Source organism: Poecilia reticulata, linkage group LG1 (assembly GCF_000633615.1).
Source record: "Poecilia reticulata strain Guanapo linkage group LG1, Guppy_female_1.0+MT, whole genome shotgun sequence".
Taxonomy (NCBI): Eukaryota; Metazoa; Chordata; class Actinopteri; order Cyprinodontiformes; family Poeciliidae; genus Poecilia; species Poecilia reticulata.
This window is the reverse complement of record NC_024331.1, coordinates 26,546,480-26,560,036: the sequence shown is the minus strand read 5'-3', so window position 1 is coordinate 26,560,036 and position 13,557 is coordinate 26,546,480. Positions and strand designations below refer to the sequence as shown.

General features: G+C 37.6%; 1 protein-coding gene across 2 annotated transcripts; it reads right to left on the bottom strand.

Moving 5' to 3' along the window:
- Positions 1 to 309: 309 nt before the first annotated feature.
- On the bottom strand, positions 310 to 7,294 carry LOC103470017 (cylicin-2-like). Of its 2 annotated transcripts, XM_017310596.1 has the most exons (6): positions 7,142 to 7,294; positions 6,555 to 6,721; positions 2,417 to 2,697; positions 1,978 to 2,248; positions 1,826 to 1,886; positions 310 to 773 (listed from the first exon to the last, which is right to left on the bottom strand). In XM_017310596.1, exons 2-6 carry the CDS (start codon positions 6,712 to 6,714, stop codon positions 704 to 706), a joined length of 843 nt encoding a protein of 280 aa, XP_017166085.1. In that variant the 5' UTR covers positions 6,715 to 6,721; positions 7,142 to 7,294; the 3' UTR covers positions 310 to 703. The 2 variants fall into 2 exon arrangements, with proteins under 2 accessions (XP_017166085.1, XP_008416351.1); XM_008418129.2 differs by having other exon boundaries at positions 1,978 to 2,697; positions 7,142 to 7,272.
- Between the last annotated feature and the right edge of the window lie 6,263 nt (positions 7,295 to 13,557).

Here is a 13,557-nt window from a genome sequence, read left to right as displayed (position 1 = left end):
ATCTAAATGCTCTCTGGTATTGTTCAGGGGGCCGGTCCAAATGTGGAGGCGGGCCGTAGTTTGGGGACCACTGCTTTAAACATTTTCTCCACCTTTCTCTTTCTTTTCTCCTTTCTGTAATGTTCTGCTTGTGAAGGTAAGTCTGTTAGGCCTCAGCTTGACACTCAGACCATAACTCATCATTCACATGTCCTCTTATCTGTTCCTTTCGAAATGGATGTCTTCATATTTTTTCCACTGTTATTTCAAAGATCTTTGATGGGAAATTCTAAAAGAAGATTCTGCATATTAAAAACTTGACAACGAAAAACAATTTTAGAGCATTTTTTATTACACACCTAAAATGTTACACTTCGGAAAAACGTCACCAGGTCCTATTGATGTATCTAAAACGTGATCAGTCACGAAATAGATGATAGATATTATATGAACTGTTTATAGATAGTCAGATAGTTACACTCGTATCATTTTTCACCTTTATTATAAAGAGACTGCTATAAATCACAAGTTACATCATACGGTTTTAAAACATCTACTGTAAGCCCTAAATCCAACCATACATTTTTTATCATCTTTAAGAAAATAATTGATGAAAAGGTAATGCTGTGATAGTCAACAAAAAAGAGAGCAATGCTTCAATTCAGCGATCTACAACCCGCAGTGGGAGTACACCTGGTGGAAGAAAATGTGCCCTCATAGACACTTAGGAGCAATCTTGGAGGAATGTTCCTGCTTCATCTTCACATTGGTGAGAGTGGGACCTCTGAAGATACCTGCGTAATTAAAAACAGACATCTTAAAAACTATTCAAAAAGCAGAACGAATAGATTAACAGCTAGCCTTTTGCTTTTTCTGGCACTTGTGTTTTGTTCTACTTTTCATTACAATATAAAGCAATAAGAATTATCAGTACACTATGAGGAAAACAATTTTAAAGGGGCTGTTAACTTTTTTTTAAAACATATCTGTATTAGTGTTTGCACATTGCACACATACAAATGTATGTAATTATAAATAAACGTAGATACAGAATTTAGGAAGCATTCAAAATCATCTAAAAATAACTGCAGCAGTCCTTTATAGCATAACTAATCTGCCTGAGAAAGCATAACTTGATGGGCTAGGATAACCTGACAAATTTAGAAAAAGTCCACCAAAGTGGGCGGCACCAAGAGATGCAGTGGGCGGAGCCAAGAGATACAGTGGGTGGAGCCAAGGGACACAGCAGGGTGTGGTCCAGTTTGGGGTTGAGCGGACAGGGGAAGCAGGGTGTGGTCAGGACAAGAGAAGCACTGTTGCCAACTTAGCAACTTTGTCACTATATTTAGAATTTTTTCAGAATCTGAAGTGACTTCCAAAAAAAAAACTGGGATTGACTAATCTAGCAAAATGTTACTGGTGTCGGAGATTTTAATGCCACAAAAACTTTGCAGTGTTATTGGCACTGCCAACCTGACTTTGTCCTGAGCAAGCAGTGATGCTGCCATCAGCCCCTCCGGCTTCCTGTTCTGCAGTATACCAATAGTCAGAGCGGAGGAGAGCCATTGCACTCTGTGTCCGCACTGTAACGCCATCGATTAATGCTCGCCGCGGTCACGGTCGCTATTGAAGTTCCTCACTCGCCACTGGGAATGGACATGTCTGAGTGAGATGGTTTTATACCCGAGTGCAGGTCTGTAGCGAAGTTGTACCAAGCATCACCGCTGGTACAACTGAAATTTTAATATGGATACAAAATCAATGACTAAGTGTTTTAGTGTACTGAAAGACTATTGGACTAATAAAGTAAGGAACAAAACAAATGTATAGATGTATTTTGGTTTACCCATCAAAGAATGCCGTCAGGAAACACTCGATGTCATCTGTTATGTCATCATTGGTGAAGTCTTAAAAGGGGAAAAGAACAATTCATATCATTAACATGTGGGTAGTGAGTTGATTCTTTGTTTTTTATTTGTTTCGGTGTAATGAACTCACCTGTGCAGGACTTCTGACAGAGATTTCTGGACAAATGGTTACCGGAATCACAGAAATAGCCATCACTCAGCTGGAAGATACCATAAGAGGCAGAGGCTGCAGTTGTCTCATAGCTCTCAGAGCTGTGCTCACTTCCACTGCTATCATGCCCCTTCTTTCCTTTGTCCTTTCCCTTTCTTTCTCCCGAGTTGTCTCTTTCATTGCCATGGGCTCCACGCTTTCTTCTGTTGTTTCCAGGAGCTGCAGTTGAGTTTCCAGGAGCTGCAGTTGAATATGAGGGCACTTTTTCAGTTGTCTCATGGCTGTCCTCGTTACTCATGTCCTCACTTTCGCTGCTATGATGTCCCCTCTTTCTCTCCTGATACTTTCCTTTGTCCTTTCCCTTTCTTTCCCCCGAGTTGCCTCTTCTATTGTCATGGGCTCCACGCTTTCTTCTGTTGTTTCCAGGAGCTGCAGTTGAGTTTGAGACCTCTTCAACTTCCTCACTAATCTCAAAGCTATCTTCATCGCTGTTGTGCTCACGGTTTTTCTTTGTCTTCCTTTCCTGAATCATGTTTTCCTCATAACTATCTGTCTCCTCTGAGTGGTGCCTCCCTTTGGAAGAGGCTTCTCTCTTATGTCGGCTGCCAGATGTGACATCTGAAGTCTGACGATGGTGAAAGTCCGTAGTCTTTACCAGGCTGGTGTTCAAATTAGATCTCCTGTTGACCTCACAGATAACTAGAGCAAACCAGTCATGCAAGGTGAGGAAGACAGCGGACAAAGACAAAAGGAAAAAGGAAAGCAGATTAGAAGGATGGGATTTAACTTGACTTTTCCAGCCCCTTTCAGATCACCCTTTTGTTTTGTGAAATACATGCACACAAAGACCAGAGGTAATTCATGACCTTCCATTGTCTGTCTGATTTGAGAAATACATTCAAGTATATGGCAACATGTTGATGGTACACAACAACTTTTCTTGTATTTAATCGTCTGCAGTAATTTGCCAGTGTTAGGATTGTGACATAGAGCTCAGCACTCTGGGATACCCCACACATCAAACGAAGGAGTCAAGAATCTTTTGTTCTCCAATCACAGAAAGTACATCATAGCTGTGTCCGAATTCAGGGTCTGCATCCTTCGAAAGATGGATTTGTAGGCCGATTACGTCATAGCGTGGCGACAAGGCATGTCCGAATTCAAAAGCTGTGTCCGAATTCAGGGTCTGTATCCTTCGAAGGATGCATTTGTGGGCCGATTATATCATAGCGTGGCGACAAGGACTCTCCGAATTCAAAGACTCTTTCAAATGCATCCTTCAAATGCGTCCGTCTTTTCCCCAGATTTGAAGGATAGGTCTGGTGTATCCTTCACGGCCCACGATAGCCCATAATTCATTGCGGGTTCCAACTGGGTGTTTAGGAAGAGCGTCAATGGCGGTGAATAGCAACAAATTACTTAGCTATATAACACTTTAAATGACACAACTTGATTTGGTATAACGTTTTTAGGTGAGAATGTAAGTGTGTAAATCTCAAATATCTTCTCGGTTCATCAAAACATCACCTAATTGCAATATTGCTCTGACATTTTCGGACCTGTCTGCTACCGCTGCGTTAACAGCCAGCTCCCCCCCGCCAGCTGTCAGCTGGCCGGGCGCTCCGGGTTCGGTACACCGAGAGAAAACGCCTAACTCCTGGCATATTGTTATAAAAACTCACGCTAGCTTTCCCCAATGAGTGGGAGTTTAACACCGATATTATTTAGACAGGTCTGGTTGAAAAACGTTTGATTTGAGCACATCGGTGTGATTGATTAATTAAAGTTAAGCCTTCAAACATAATAGGTTTATTTAACCGTAATGTCCTATCTGCGATGTGGAGAGTATTATATTTGTAAATGAATAATTTGTTTATATGTATTCCTTGAAGAAAAGTGCAGTACACATTTGAACATTTTAGAATCAAACTAAGAGATTTCCTGTTTACTATGGAACATCCTTTAATATAAAAGGTGAAGAATAATATAGAAATCAGTAGTGATGGGTAAATGAGGCGTCATGAGGCGTTTTGACTCATAGCAACACTGTATTGATACTGTGTCGATACTGTGTCACTCAATACTGACACCTGCTGGACATTAAAAATTCCTACAGGCAACGTAGTGATTTGATGACCAAGTCTATACAATAAGATTTAAGTCTTTGTATTTTATTGAATATTATATGTTGTATTATGTCATATCTTCAGTTACATTTAAAATACATTTGATATAGTCAATAAAGAATGTGAACATGTACCATAAAGTGAAAATTTAAGTGAATGTGTTTGGAATGAGGATGTTTTTTTCCCCACACATTTTTATAAAAAAGAAAGTTTTTACAACCTTTTGAAATTTAACCTGTTACGCTTTTTTGACAAAACTTCTGCTGTAGAAAAAAATTAAATAAACTCTACATTTACAGCGAACCCTTGTTTTTCTTAGGGGTTGCGTTCCGAAAATAACCCGTGATAAGCGAAATCCGTGAAGTAGTTACCTTTATTTTTTACAGTTATTACACGGCATAAATAAATGCATTTACATTGAAACCAAAGAACAAAACCTGTTTTCAGGTCAGCGGATGTGCGTGTGCATCAATCGGGCCTTAATGTGATCCGCAGTCATGTCATTAAAGCGTTTCCTCCAAGCTGCCCCGCGAGATTCACAGCTGTAACTACGGCAGAGAGACGGATCTCATCAAACGAGCATCCGGTCGGGTTTTGCGCCACAGTTTGTTTTTTTTTTCCAGTAGACATTGAAAGTTTCAGTTTCCATCTCCTGAATGGCAAATCTGTATTAAACACCGTAACGTTATTGGCACTCAGGTAGAGAAGAAGCGCGGAGACTGTTTTTTTACCAATCATATGGTCAATCAGGATGAAGAACACTGTGGGGGAAAAAACTGCACAAAAAAATCTGCGAAGCAGCGATACCGTGAAAAGTGAACCGCGTTACAGCGAGGGATCACTGTATATGAAATAATTTATAAAAAGCAACTGAGTAATTTGTAGACTGGCTGCATGTCTGAGTTTATATCTGGGACTTCATTCTCATGCCTGGCCTCAGCATTGAAAAAGTGGATTTATTTAAATAAGACAGTTTAGTTAAACATATGCGACACTTAACCTGCAGAACATAATATGAAAGTAAACTAAAAGTCAGTTTCAGCTGAATTTGGGTTCAGATAGATCAAGTAGAAACTGACAAGAACCGGATGAAACGACAAAAATGAAAACAAATTTATTTTCCAATATAAGATCAAAATGGTCCCACACTACTGCGGAAACATTTCCTTTGAAGCTGCTCCATAGATGACAATGTAAAAAATCAAGAATTTGTTTGGCAAATGCTTTTGACAGATTCTCTTCCTTATAAACACAGTTTGGCGCGTTAATGTCATTTCGAAACAGTTCCTGTATCCGTCACGTGACTTGTTGATACCAATACGCGCACCGACACGGGTTTTGGTCTATGGGCTTGATGCATGCGTCGGTGTTGCTGGACCCATCACTAGAAATCAGTAATACATGACTGAAAAACAAACTTCGGCTCCGTTGTTTGTTTTTTCTTCTCCCCTCTCTGCTTCACGCTGTCACGGTTGCTAGGCAACATGAGTTACGCTGAGGTGGGGGCGGGGACAGTTGGTGAATTCTAGACCTGTCCGAGTCCACAGATATTTTTCTTCCGGTCTTTATTCCCGGCCTTCGAAGGACCCGTCCTACGTAGACCAGTCCTTCGAAGGATGCAGACCCTGAATTCAGACACAGCTCGACCTTTATATGGATGTGTGTTTACAGAAGCACAATGATCTGAAAGGGGCAATTATTACATAATATATTTTTGATTTGCTTAAAAGTGTTGTGGGTACTAAATGTCATGCCACTGTTTGGTGGGAAATGTGAAATAAACCAGTGGTCCCCAAAGATTTTCTTCTGGGCCCCCCTATGGATTACAGTAAAATTTCTCTGGAAAAAAAAATCAACTGGGCACACACATCGTTGAACCAGACATAAACCTACACACACATTTTGTTTTCAAACTCCACTGAAGTTTATTTCACACTTCAGGTTGCAACAAAACAAACTACAAGCCATCTTTACAGTGAAACACTTTTGTGCAACTGTTTTTTTAGTTCTATACTGTTGAAGTTTTCTTTGCTGTCAGTATTATTTCAAACATATTTATTTTTTTGTTATTTGTAACAATATTCAACTTTGCTGTCATCAGTACATTTAAAAAAAACAGTGCAAAAAGGGGTTAAAACATGAACAGCTCGCCCCCCTGTGCAATGGCGCTGTGTCCCCCCTAGGGGGTGCGCCCCACACTTTGGGAACCACTGAAGTAAGCCACCATATCTTGCATAAATTGCAGACTTGTTTCCCAAAAGTAAGAGAACCTTATTAAAACAGTTTTATGTGGAACTGAGAAAGCAACATATCATTATTTTTTCAAATGCCATTTTTTTCCTAAATCTATTTTTCCAAGTGATTTTTTTCTGTGGAGTAAATAAGTCTCAACCACAAGTTACAGTCATGAAATGTAACTATATAACTTACTTTCTGCCAAAATGTCTTCCGTAACCCCATCTGGCCCTCTGGTCTTGTTGATTGCCTCTGCAAGTTTGTCCTTCAGCTCGCATTTGGAGACAATGCGACTGTCAGAAAGGTTGGGCAGCAGTGCTGCCAGAACCAGCAGCGCCAGCAAACCCAGCTTCATCTCAGCTCTAACAGAAAAAATAAGGATTGTTTGTGAGTACAAGAAGTGACATCATCACTGAGTTTAATTTAAAATTAAAAAAAAAAAATTATGAGAATGGCATAAAATACTTTCTGCATTCAGGTAAAAGACATTGGGAAAATAAAGCATCAGTACTCTTTAAAAAATATGACAAGATCTCAAAAGGTTCTGGTTTATTATAAGCAATTATTTTTCATGCATTACCAAGAGGAAATATAGCTAAAAGTTATATTTAGCTCAACATTTTGTTGTATTTTATGTGTTGGGACATACACTGGCAGCATGCACACAAAGGTAAAAAATATAAAAACAACACAGCAATAAAGAGACGGTACAGGAAGGGCAAGTTCACAACGTAAGAATAATAATACAGCAGTTTTAATAATAAAAAGAGAAGACTTTTTACTTTATTATTTCTGCTGGTCGACCCGTATTCAGCTGATGAATCCGGAGTGTGAGAAACTTGGTGTGTGTTGTTGCTTTTTAAATGATGGGCTCCATGGTCAGAGCAAGTTGACCAACCTGTTTTACCACAATTTGCATCGCCTCCCTGTAGGTTGGATGTTTTAAAAAGGAAGTGAACGCTGTAATCTGCTGGGGGGGTTTTAGATGGGAAACTTTAACCAATTTAAATAATTAAACTCGACTGCATTATTTAGAGCCAGGATAAATTTTAGACATGTGGACGAGGTGGAATCTGTCTGACCTGCTGCACTGACTTAAAAACTGAAAATGAATGACTTTTCATTTATATCAGCACATAGACAAATAAAGCATCACTGCACCGTTCTGAACTGAGACCTGATGTCAAAGTGAGTTTAAATGTAAACAATATGCAAAAGTTTTGAATGCAAATCTCCTCTTTTGAATTTTGCTAAAAGAGAGCACTATGTGTGTTTATAGTGATCCTCTAAAGTCGGCCACGGAGCTCCGAAAGCCTTCTGGAGGTTGTTCAGAAGTTAATTTTCAAGATTTTTAATAATTTAAGCACTCTAACCCAATGCAGTTTGGATTACAAAGTACACATCAGAGTTGTTGAAACCTCTTTAGGAACCTTCTCTTAAAGACTGACCTTTACTTACTTCTTTTTCTGCATATTCTCGACATTTTTGACACATTTGATTGCAATGAGCTATTTGGACGATCATCTTTTATGTGTGATAGCTTTTAAATATTTTATGTGAATATAGTTTTATGTTATCTGTTACAGCTTAGTTTTCTGGTTTATGTTATATTCTTTACCATTTCTCTGTTTTCCTTTAAAATATGCTCTGCACCATTATGCAATGATCAGCCAATGACTCTATAAAAATGTTTTGTATTAATGCAAATAAACGATCTATTTACCAGTTTCATTATCTTCTTTCTGACTCAGAAAGAAGATAATGAAACTGGTTTGACAGGATTTTTTTTTTTTTTTTGCTGTGTCATGTGAAGATCTTTGTCTCGCAGCTAATGAGCGTCACAAATCTTTAAAGGAAGTTTGGGCAGTAATAGGCAGTAATCTAAGGTGTGTAATTAATAAAGAAGCATATTAGCTGACATAACCTAGGATTAACTTCTAGGTACAAATCAGACGCTGTGTACTATTGTGCCATAGGTATTTTTATGCAGGGATTTTATTTCTCTTTTCGTGACGTATGAAAAGTGCACCAAATGGTGGCATTTTGAGTATAAACATACAGGCAGCACTGGAACATCTGACGGTCACGGGACACAGAGGATGCTTTATGCATCACACACAATTACAAGGGTTGTTGTCTGATGAAGTTTGCATTCTGGGTTTGCATAAGGCCGGGTTTTCAAATGCTGCAGTCGTGTCTCACGTTGGGTGGAAAGTTTCCAGAAAGTGAAGACAACACTAAAGCTACAGGTCTTGATGTTCAAGATATTTTTTTTTTTTTCTGAGATTTTGCGTTTTTGCTAATTAAATATCAATCAGGAAGGTTTAAGTTCCCAAAGTGAGCCACATGTTGAGCTGTAAACACTGTTTACAGCTGTAATAATGGATGTCGCTGTTTAAAGTTATTCAAAGCTTTAAATATTGTCACAAAATCAAAGTAACACAAAAGATACACTGCAAAACCAAAAAATCTTACCAAATATTTCTGTCTAGTTTCTAGTGAAAATACCTTACTACACTTGAAATATTTTATTCATTTTATTACAAACAAAACAGTTGTATACAACAGAGGAAAATATACAAATCAATCAAATGAAAGGCAGCAGAAAGAAGGAAAAAAAATCTCATAATATCTACCTCTTTTGTCCCATAAATGCAATAAAACAATAGAGATTTATATAAAACATACAAAAATATCAACTCAAAAAGCAATTCGTACGGATTCACATTATGCTTCTTCATATTCCTTCAAAAAACTAACTTTTACCATTCTCTTAAATACGTTTGTTGATCTGGCATTCTTCATATCATTCTCCAGAAAAATCCTAACTTATAAATATCTTTTCAGCAACAAATATGAGCTTATTTAAAGCCAGTAATTCCTTAATATTGATACTTTTTCATCAATATTAAAGAATTATTCACTTCAAACAAGTTCCTGTATCTTGCTGAGAAGTTAATTGTAAGTTAGTTTTCTCTTATTTCAAGCGTATGAAGATTTATGCACTAAAAAACAGACAGAAATACTTGGTGATATTTTGTGTTTTTGCAGTGAAGCGATGGCGTTTTGTAAAGCATTGGCTGCAACTTCTGTAGGGAAGTCTAGAAAGAGCCCAGAGTCATTGTGATGTGATCCACTGATACAGACTTCCTTCATAAGTTCATAATTATAATCGTCAGCCATTGTTTACGCCTGGTGTTACAACGTCTGGCTTCCTGTGGTGAAGAATTATGATACATGTCTCAAAAAAAGACAGAAAAGTCGGATACAATGCGACATGACCGTTCTGACTGCGTACGCTTTGCAAACAACCGGATACGTGTCGGTTTTAGTGCAGCATGTGGACATATTCCTTCCGATTCTCATCTCCCTTCAGTTTTGTGTCTGGGATTTCTTCCATAGAATTTCAACAGGCTGATATCGTTGATTTTAGATCTATGGTCTTCTCGTGTTTGTAGTTTGGCAACGGCAAAGAAAGTGACAGACTGACAGAGCATAAAACTTGTTTATGGTTGAGATTCTATGTTTTTTTAAAGACTCTAGCAACTTAGTATGTAAGATTTTAATAAAAGATTATTTTTAATTAAAAATGAAAGCTTCTGGAAATCCCCTGTCCTCACAGTGTAAATTCAAGGCTCATGTCGTTTTGTTCAATGGCATCTGACTTTCTGACATTCAATACATTTTTGCTACTAATCTGTGCGGAACATGACAACACCAGCTATCGGTTCACACACTTTGGCACAAGCTGTTCTTTCCATTCAGAACAAAGAGGCTGTGAAAAAAGCAATAACCAGAATGAAATCAGACACGACCTGTACACACTGTGCATACCCTGAGATTTTCCTTTGAGTACCAAAAGTAAAAATTAGAGCAGAACCAGAAGCCCTGAGAGATCTGGAAGGTTGATACAACAGCAGCAGATCTGTAATGTATTTTGGTGGTAAGCCAATCAGTGATTTATAAACCAACAACAGGATGTTAAAGTCTATTCTCTGAGGGACTGGCATCTGCTTCTGGTTCCACTCTGCATCCCCAGAACCAGACATGGAGAAGCAGCATTCAGCTTCTATGCACCACAAATCTGGAACAAACTTCTAGAAAACTGCAAAGCAGCCGAAACACTGAGTTCCTTAAAATCTAAACTGAAAGCTCACCTGTTTGGAGTTACTCTTGAAACATTAATCAACATTTTGATGTGAATTGATGGCACTTCCAAATTGTTTTTTGTGTTCTATAACTTTGTATTTTTTGTGATTTTATGATGTAAAGACATTTGATCTGCCTTGTTGCTGAAATGTGCCAGACAATTGAACTTGATTGATCGATTGATTCAGAAAACACAATATTGCAATTGATGTGTTTCCTTTAAGTGAGAAATTAGATTTAAAAAATAAGCTCATTTATGTCATTAAAAATCAGGTAAACAGTTTCATGAAATATATTTATAATTCATCCATGGCTTTAGCGCTCATCATCCATCAGCAACCACAGGAAACATCAGCGTCTTATTCAGGCGTTGGAGCAACAAACCTCTTATCACACACAGCTTTTTATGAACTGTGCGATGGTGTGAGAGCTCTGAGGGAGCCAGATGCACATTGTCCAGAAAAAACAAAAGCCAACCATCATCCTCCTGCTACTTCCTGTCGTCTTTGTTGTCGTTTCTGCCAGTGGTAACGTCTGGCTGTAGATCATGTGACTCGTGTAATGCAAAAAAAAACAGTTTCGACTCGGCTGGAAAACCCACCTCATCCTAGCCCAAAATATTTTCAATGACAAACGTGACATTTTTCCGAAACTGGAGCGTTTCCACTAAGCACATTTATGCTCCTAATTTCAATTTGTGCAATTTTACGGTTTATGAAAACGCATCTACTGTTGCAGTAATCAATACGACTAAAGATAAACGCATCTATGAGTTTCTTTACATCTTGCTGGGACCAAAGTTCAGGACTTGATGGCTTTCGTTCAACACCTCGATTTATCTATGACAAAATTATTTGTTCTGTCAACAGATTCTGTCAGCTGAGCTTTACGCTCCACCGTAAAGTCAAGTGGCACTTTGAGGGAAGCGCATTAACAATGAGCTTCCCTCAAAAATCGAAAAGTCAAGTGGAGCTTTCAGGGAAGCACATTGTCAATGAGCTTCCCTTATTGTCACTAAGGGAAACTGGGTTTTAATGGCGTGACTTTTTTTCATATAGTATTCAGTAAAGAGACCTGTAATGGACTCAGGGAATAATTTTGTTTTGTTGTTTGATTGTTCTAAATAATATGCCTTCTTCCTCTTGCCTCCAACCATTAGTTCAAATAAAAATATGGAATTACTATCGAGATTCACTCAGCCGTTGTGGTTCAGAAAGAAATTGATGTAATACGCAGTTTAGTCTAGTTTTTGGTGCAAATGTCTTAGCGCAGTTGGAATAAAGCAAAACTAACTTACAATGAATTTTTCAGCAAAATATGGACGCTTGTTTTAAGTAAATAACTTTTAAAAGTGTTAGTTTCTAGCAAATGTTCAAACTTTTCAAGTTTTTTGGTGAAAATTTACATGGGACAAATGTCTCGTTATAAACTATATAATCTACCAGTGGAACCAGTACTTTTTTATTAATATTGAGTAAGAATTCAAGAATTATTTTTATCTAAGTAATTCTTGAAAATTTATTTTAAATAGTACTAGTTCCTCTGACAGGTTTTTTCTTTTTACTTTTCTGAGTTTCAAATGTCAAAAACCTAAAATTTCTGAGTTTTTTTTCCTGCAAATGTTCAACTTTTCAAGCTCAATTCATATATTTAAAAAGAATTTCTAATGGAAAAAAATGTATTATAAGTTAAATAATCTACCAGTGGAACTATTACTTTTTCATCCACATTAAGGAATTATTCACTTAAAGCAAGCTTCAATTTCCTGCTGAGAAGTTACTTGTAAGTTTGTTTTGTTTTATTTCAAGATATTTGCACCAGAAACTGGACAATAATACTTTTTTGCTACCAAGTTTTTTGTTTTTGCAGTGTAATTTGCCTCCAAGGAGCAACATTTTCAAGCAATCCTTAAATGGGGTCTTGAGAAATGTCTGTACTTCATGCATGTCATAAAAACATATCCATCTATTACTGGGTCTATTAAAAGCACACTTGGTACAATTTTAGAAGATCTAAGCTTCAGTATAAAAGACCAGCAGCATTTTCCACCCTGTCATGATTTATTAAGCAAAGAGAAACTTGCGTGTAACAAACTGGATGTACCTGGCAGGTGTGGTGCCTTGGAGAACAATGGCGTCATGCCAGCCACTGGGCTCCGGGGCGTAGAGGCGGCGGTTTGTTTGTTTTGCAGAGACAATGGCCGGACACCTGCTCAATCATGAACTCATCTGTTTGCCAAACTACTCATCCTGGAATCAAACCTGTGCTCATTTGTCAGCAGGAAGGCCTAATCAAAGTCTAAGTGTTCTCCTTTTAATCAGCTGAAAGCACTCACAGTGTAGTTTGTAATAAAATAATAACTTCACTTATATTTGCTGTATTTCCTCAAATAAACCAGGAGTCTTAAAAATAAATTATTTAAAGCTACAGGCTTCTGGAAATCCCCTTGTGAAGTCTTTGTACCTTTACCTCACATGGGTTTAGTCACATTCTGCAAACTCATGTTTGTGATCTGCTCTAAATTTAGCCCCAGCAGCTCCATGCATGACTTTGTTCATCCTCCTTGGCGCAGCAAGCAGAGAAGAATGCAAAGGATCAAGTTTAGTTAGTGAAGGTGTGGTGTGATGTTTACTTTCCAAGAACGCAGCTGCTATTAAGAAGAAATGGAAAAAGAGACAATAGTGAAAAGGAAAATGATTAAAAGACGACAGCAGAAAACTTCAGTTATCTTGTAAGTATTTTGTAAAGATCAGCACTAAAAAACAAGATTCTTGTTATTTTAATGCAAATCAAAAGAATAAAGACTATTTGCTTTCTGTTTAATTTATTTGAATGTGTTTTCTCTTATTTTTTTATCCACCTACATCAGTATGAAAATATTTCATGTTTTTTCTTTGTTGTTATTTTTGCCATTTACTTGTTGGTGTTTATTATTTTAGTGTTGCAGGTCATTACTTGGATTTTTCTGTCTGTTTTGCACTGTAGTGTGAAAAATCAGAAATTAATTATGCTTAAATAAAAAGAAGAAATACTTTTCTGCATGTTTTTT

Excerpts from the sequence above, each read along its gene's own strand:
- LOC103470017 (XM_008418129.2), bottom strand. The coding sequence starts at position 6,714 with ATGAAGCTGGGTTTGCTGGCGCTGCTGGTTCTGGCAGCACTGCTGCCC. Across the intron at positions 2,698-6,554 it reads GGAAGACATTTTGGCAGAAA|TTATCTGTGAGGTCAACAGG; the intron begins GTAAGTTATATA and ends GGTTTGCTCTAG. Across the intron at positions 774-1,825 it reads CTGACGGCATTCTTTGATGG|GTATCTTCAGAGGTCCCACT; the intron begins GTAAACCAAAAT and ends TTAATTACGCAG.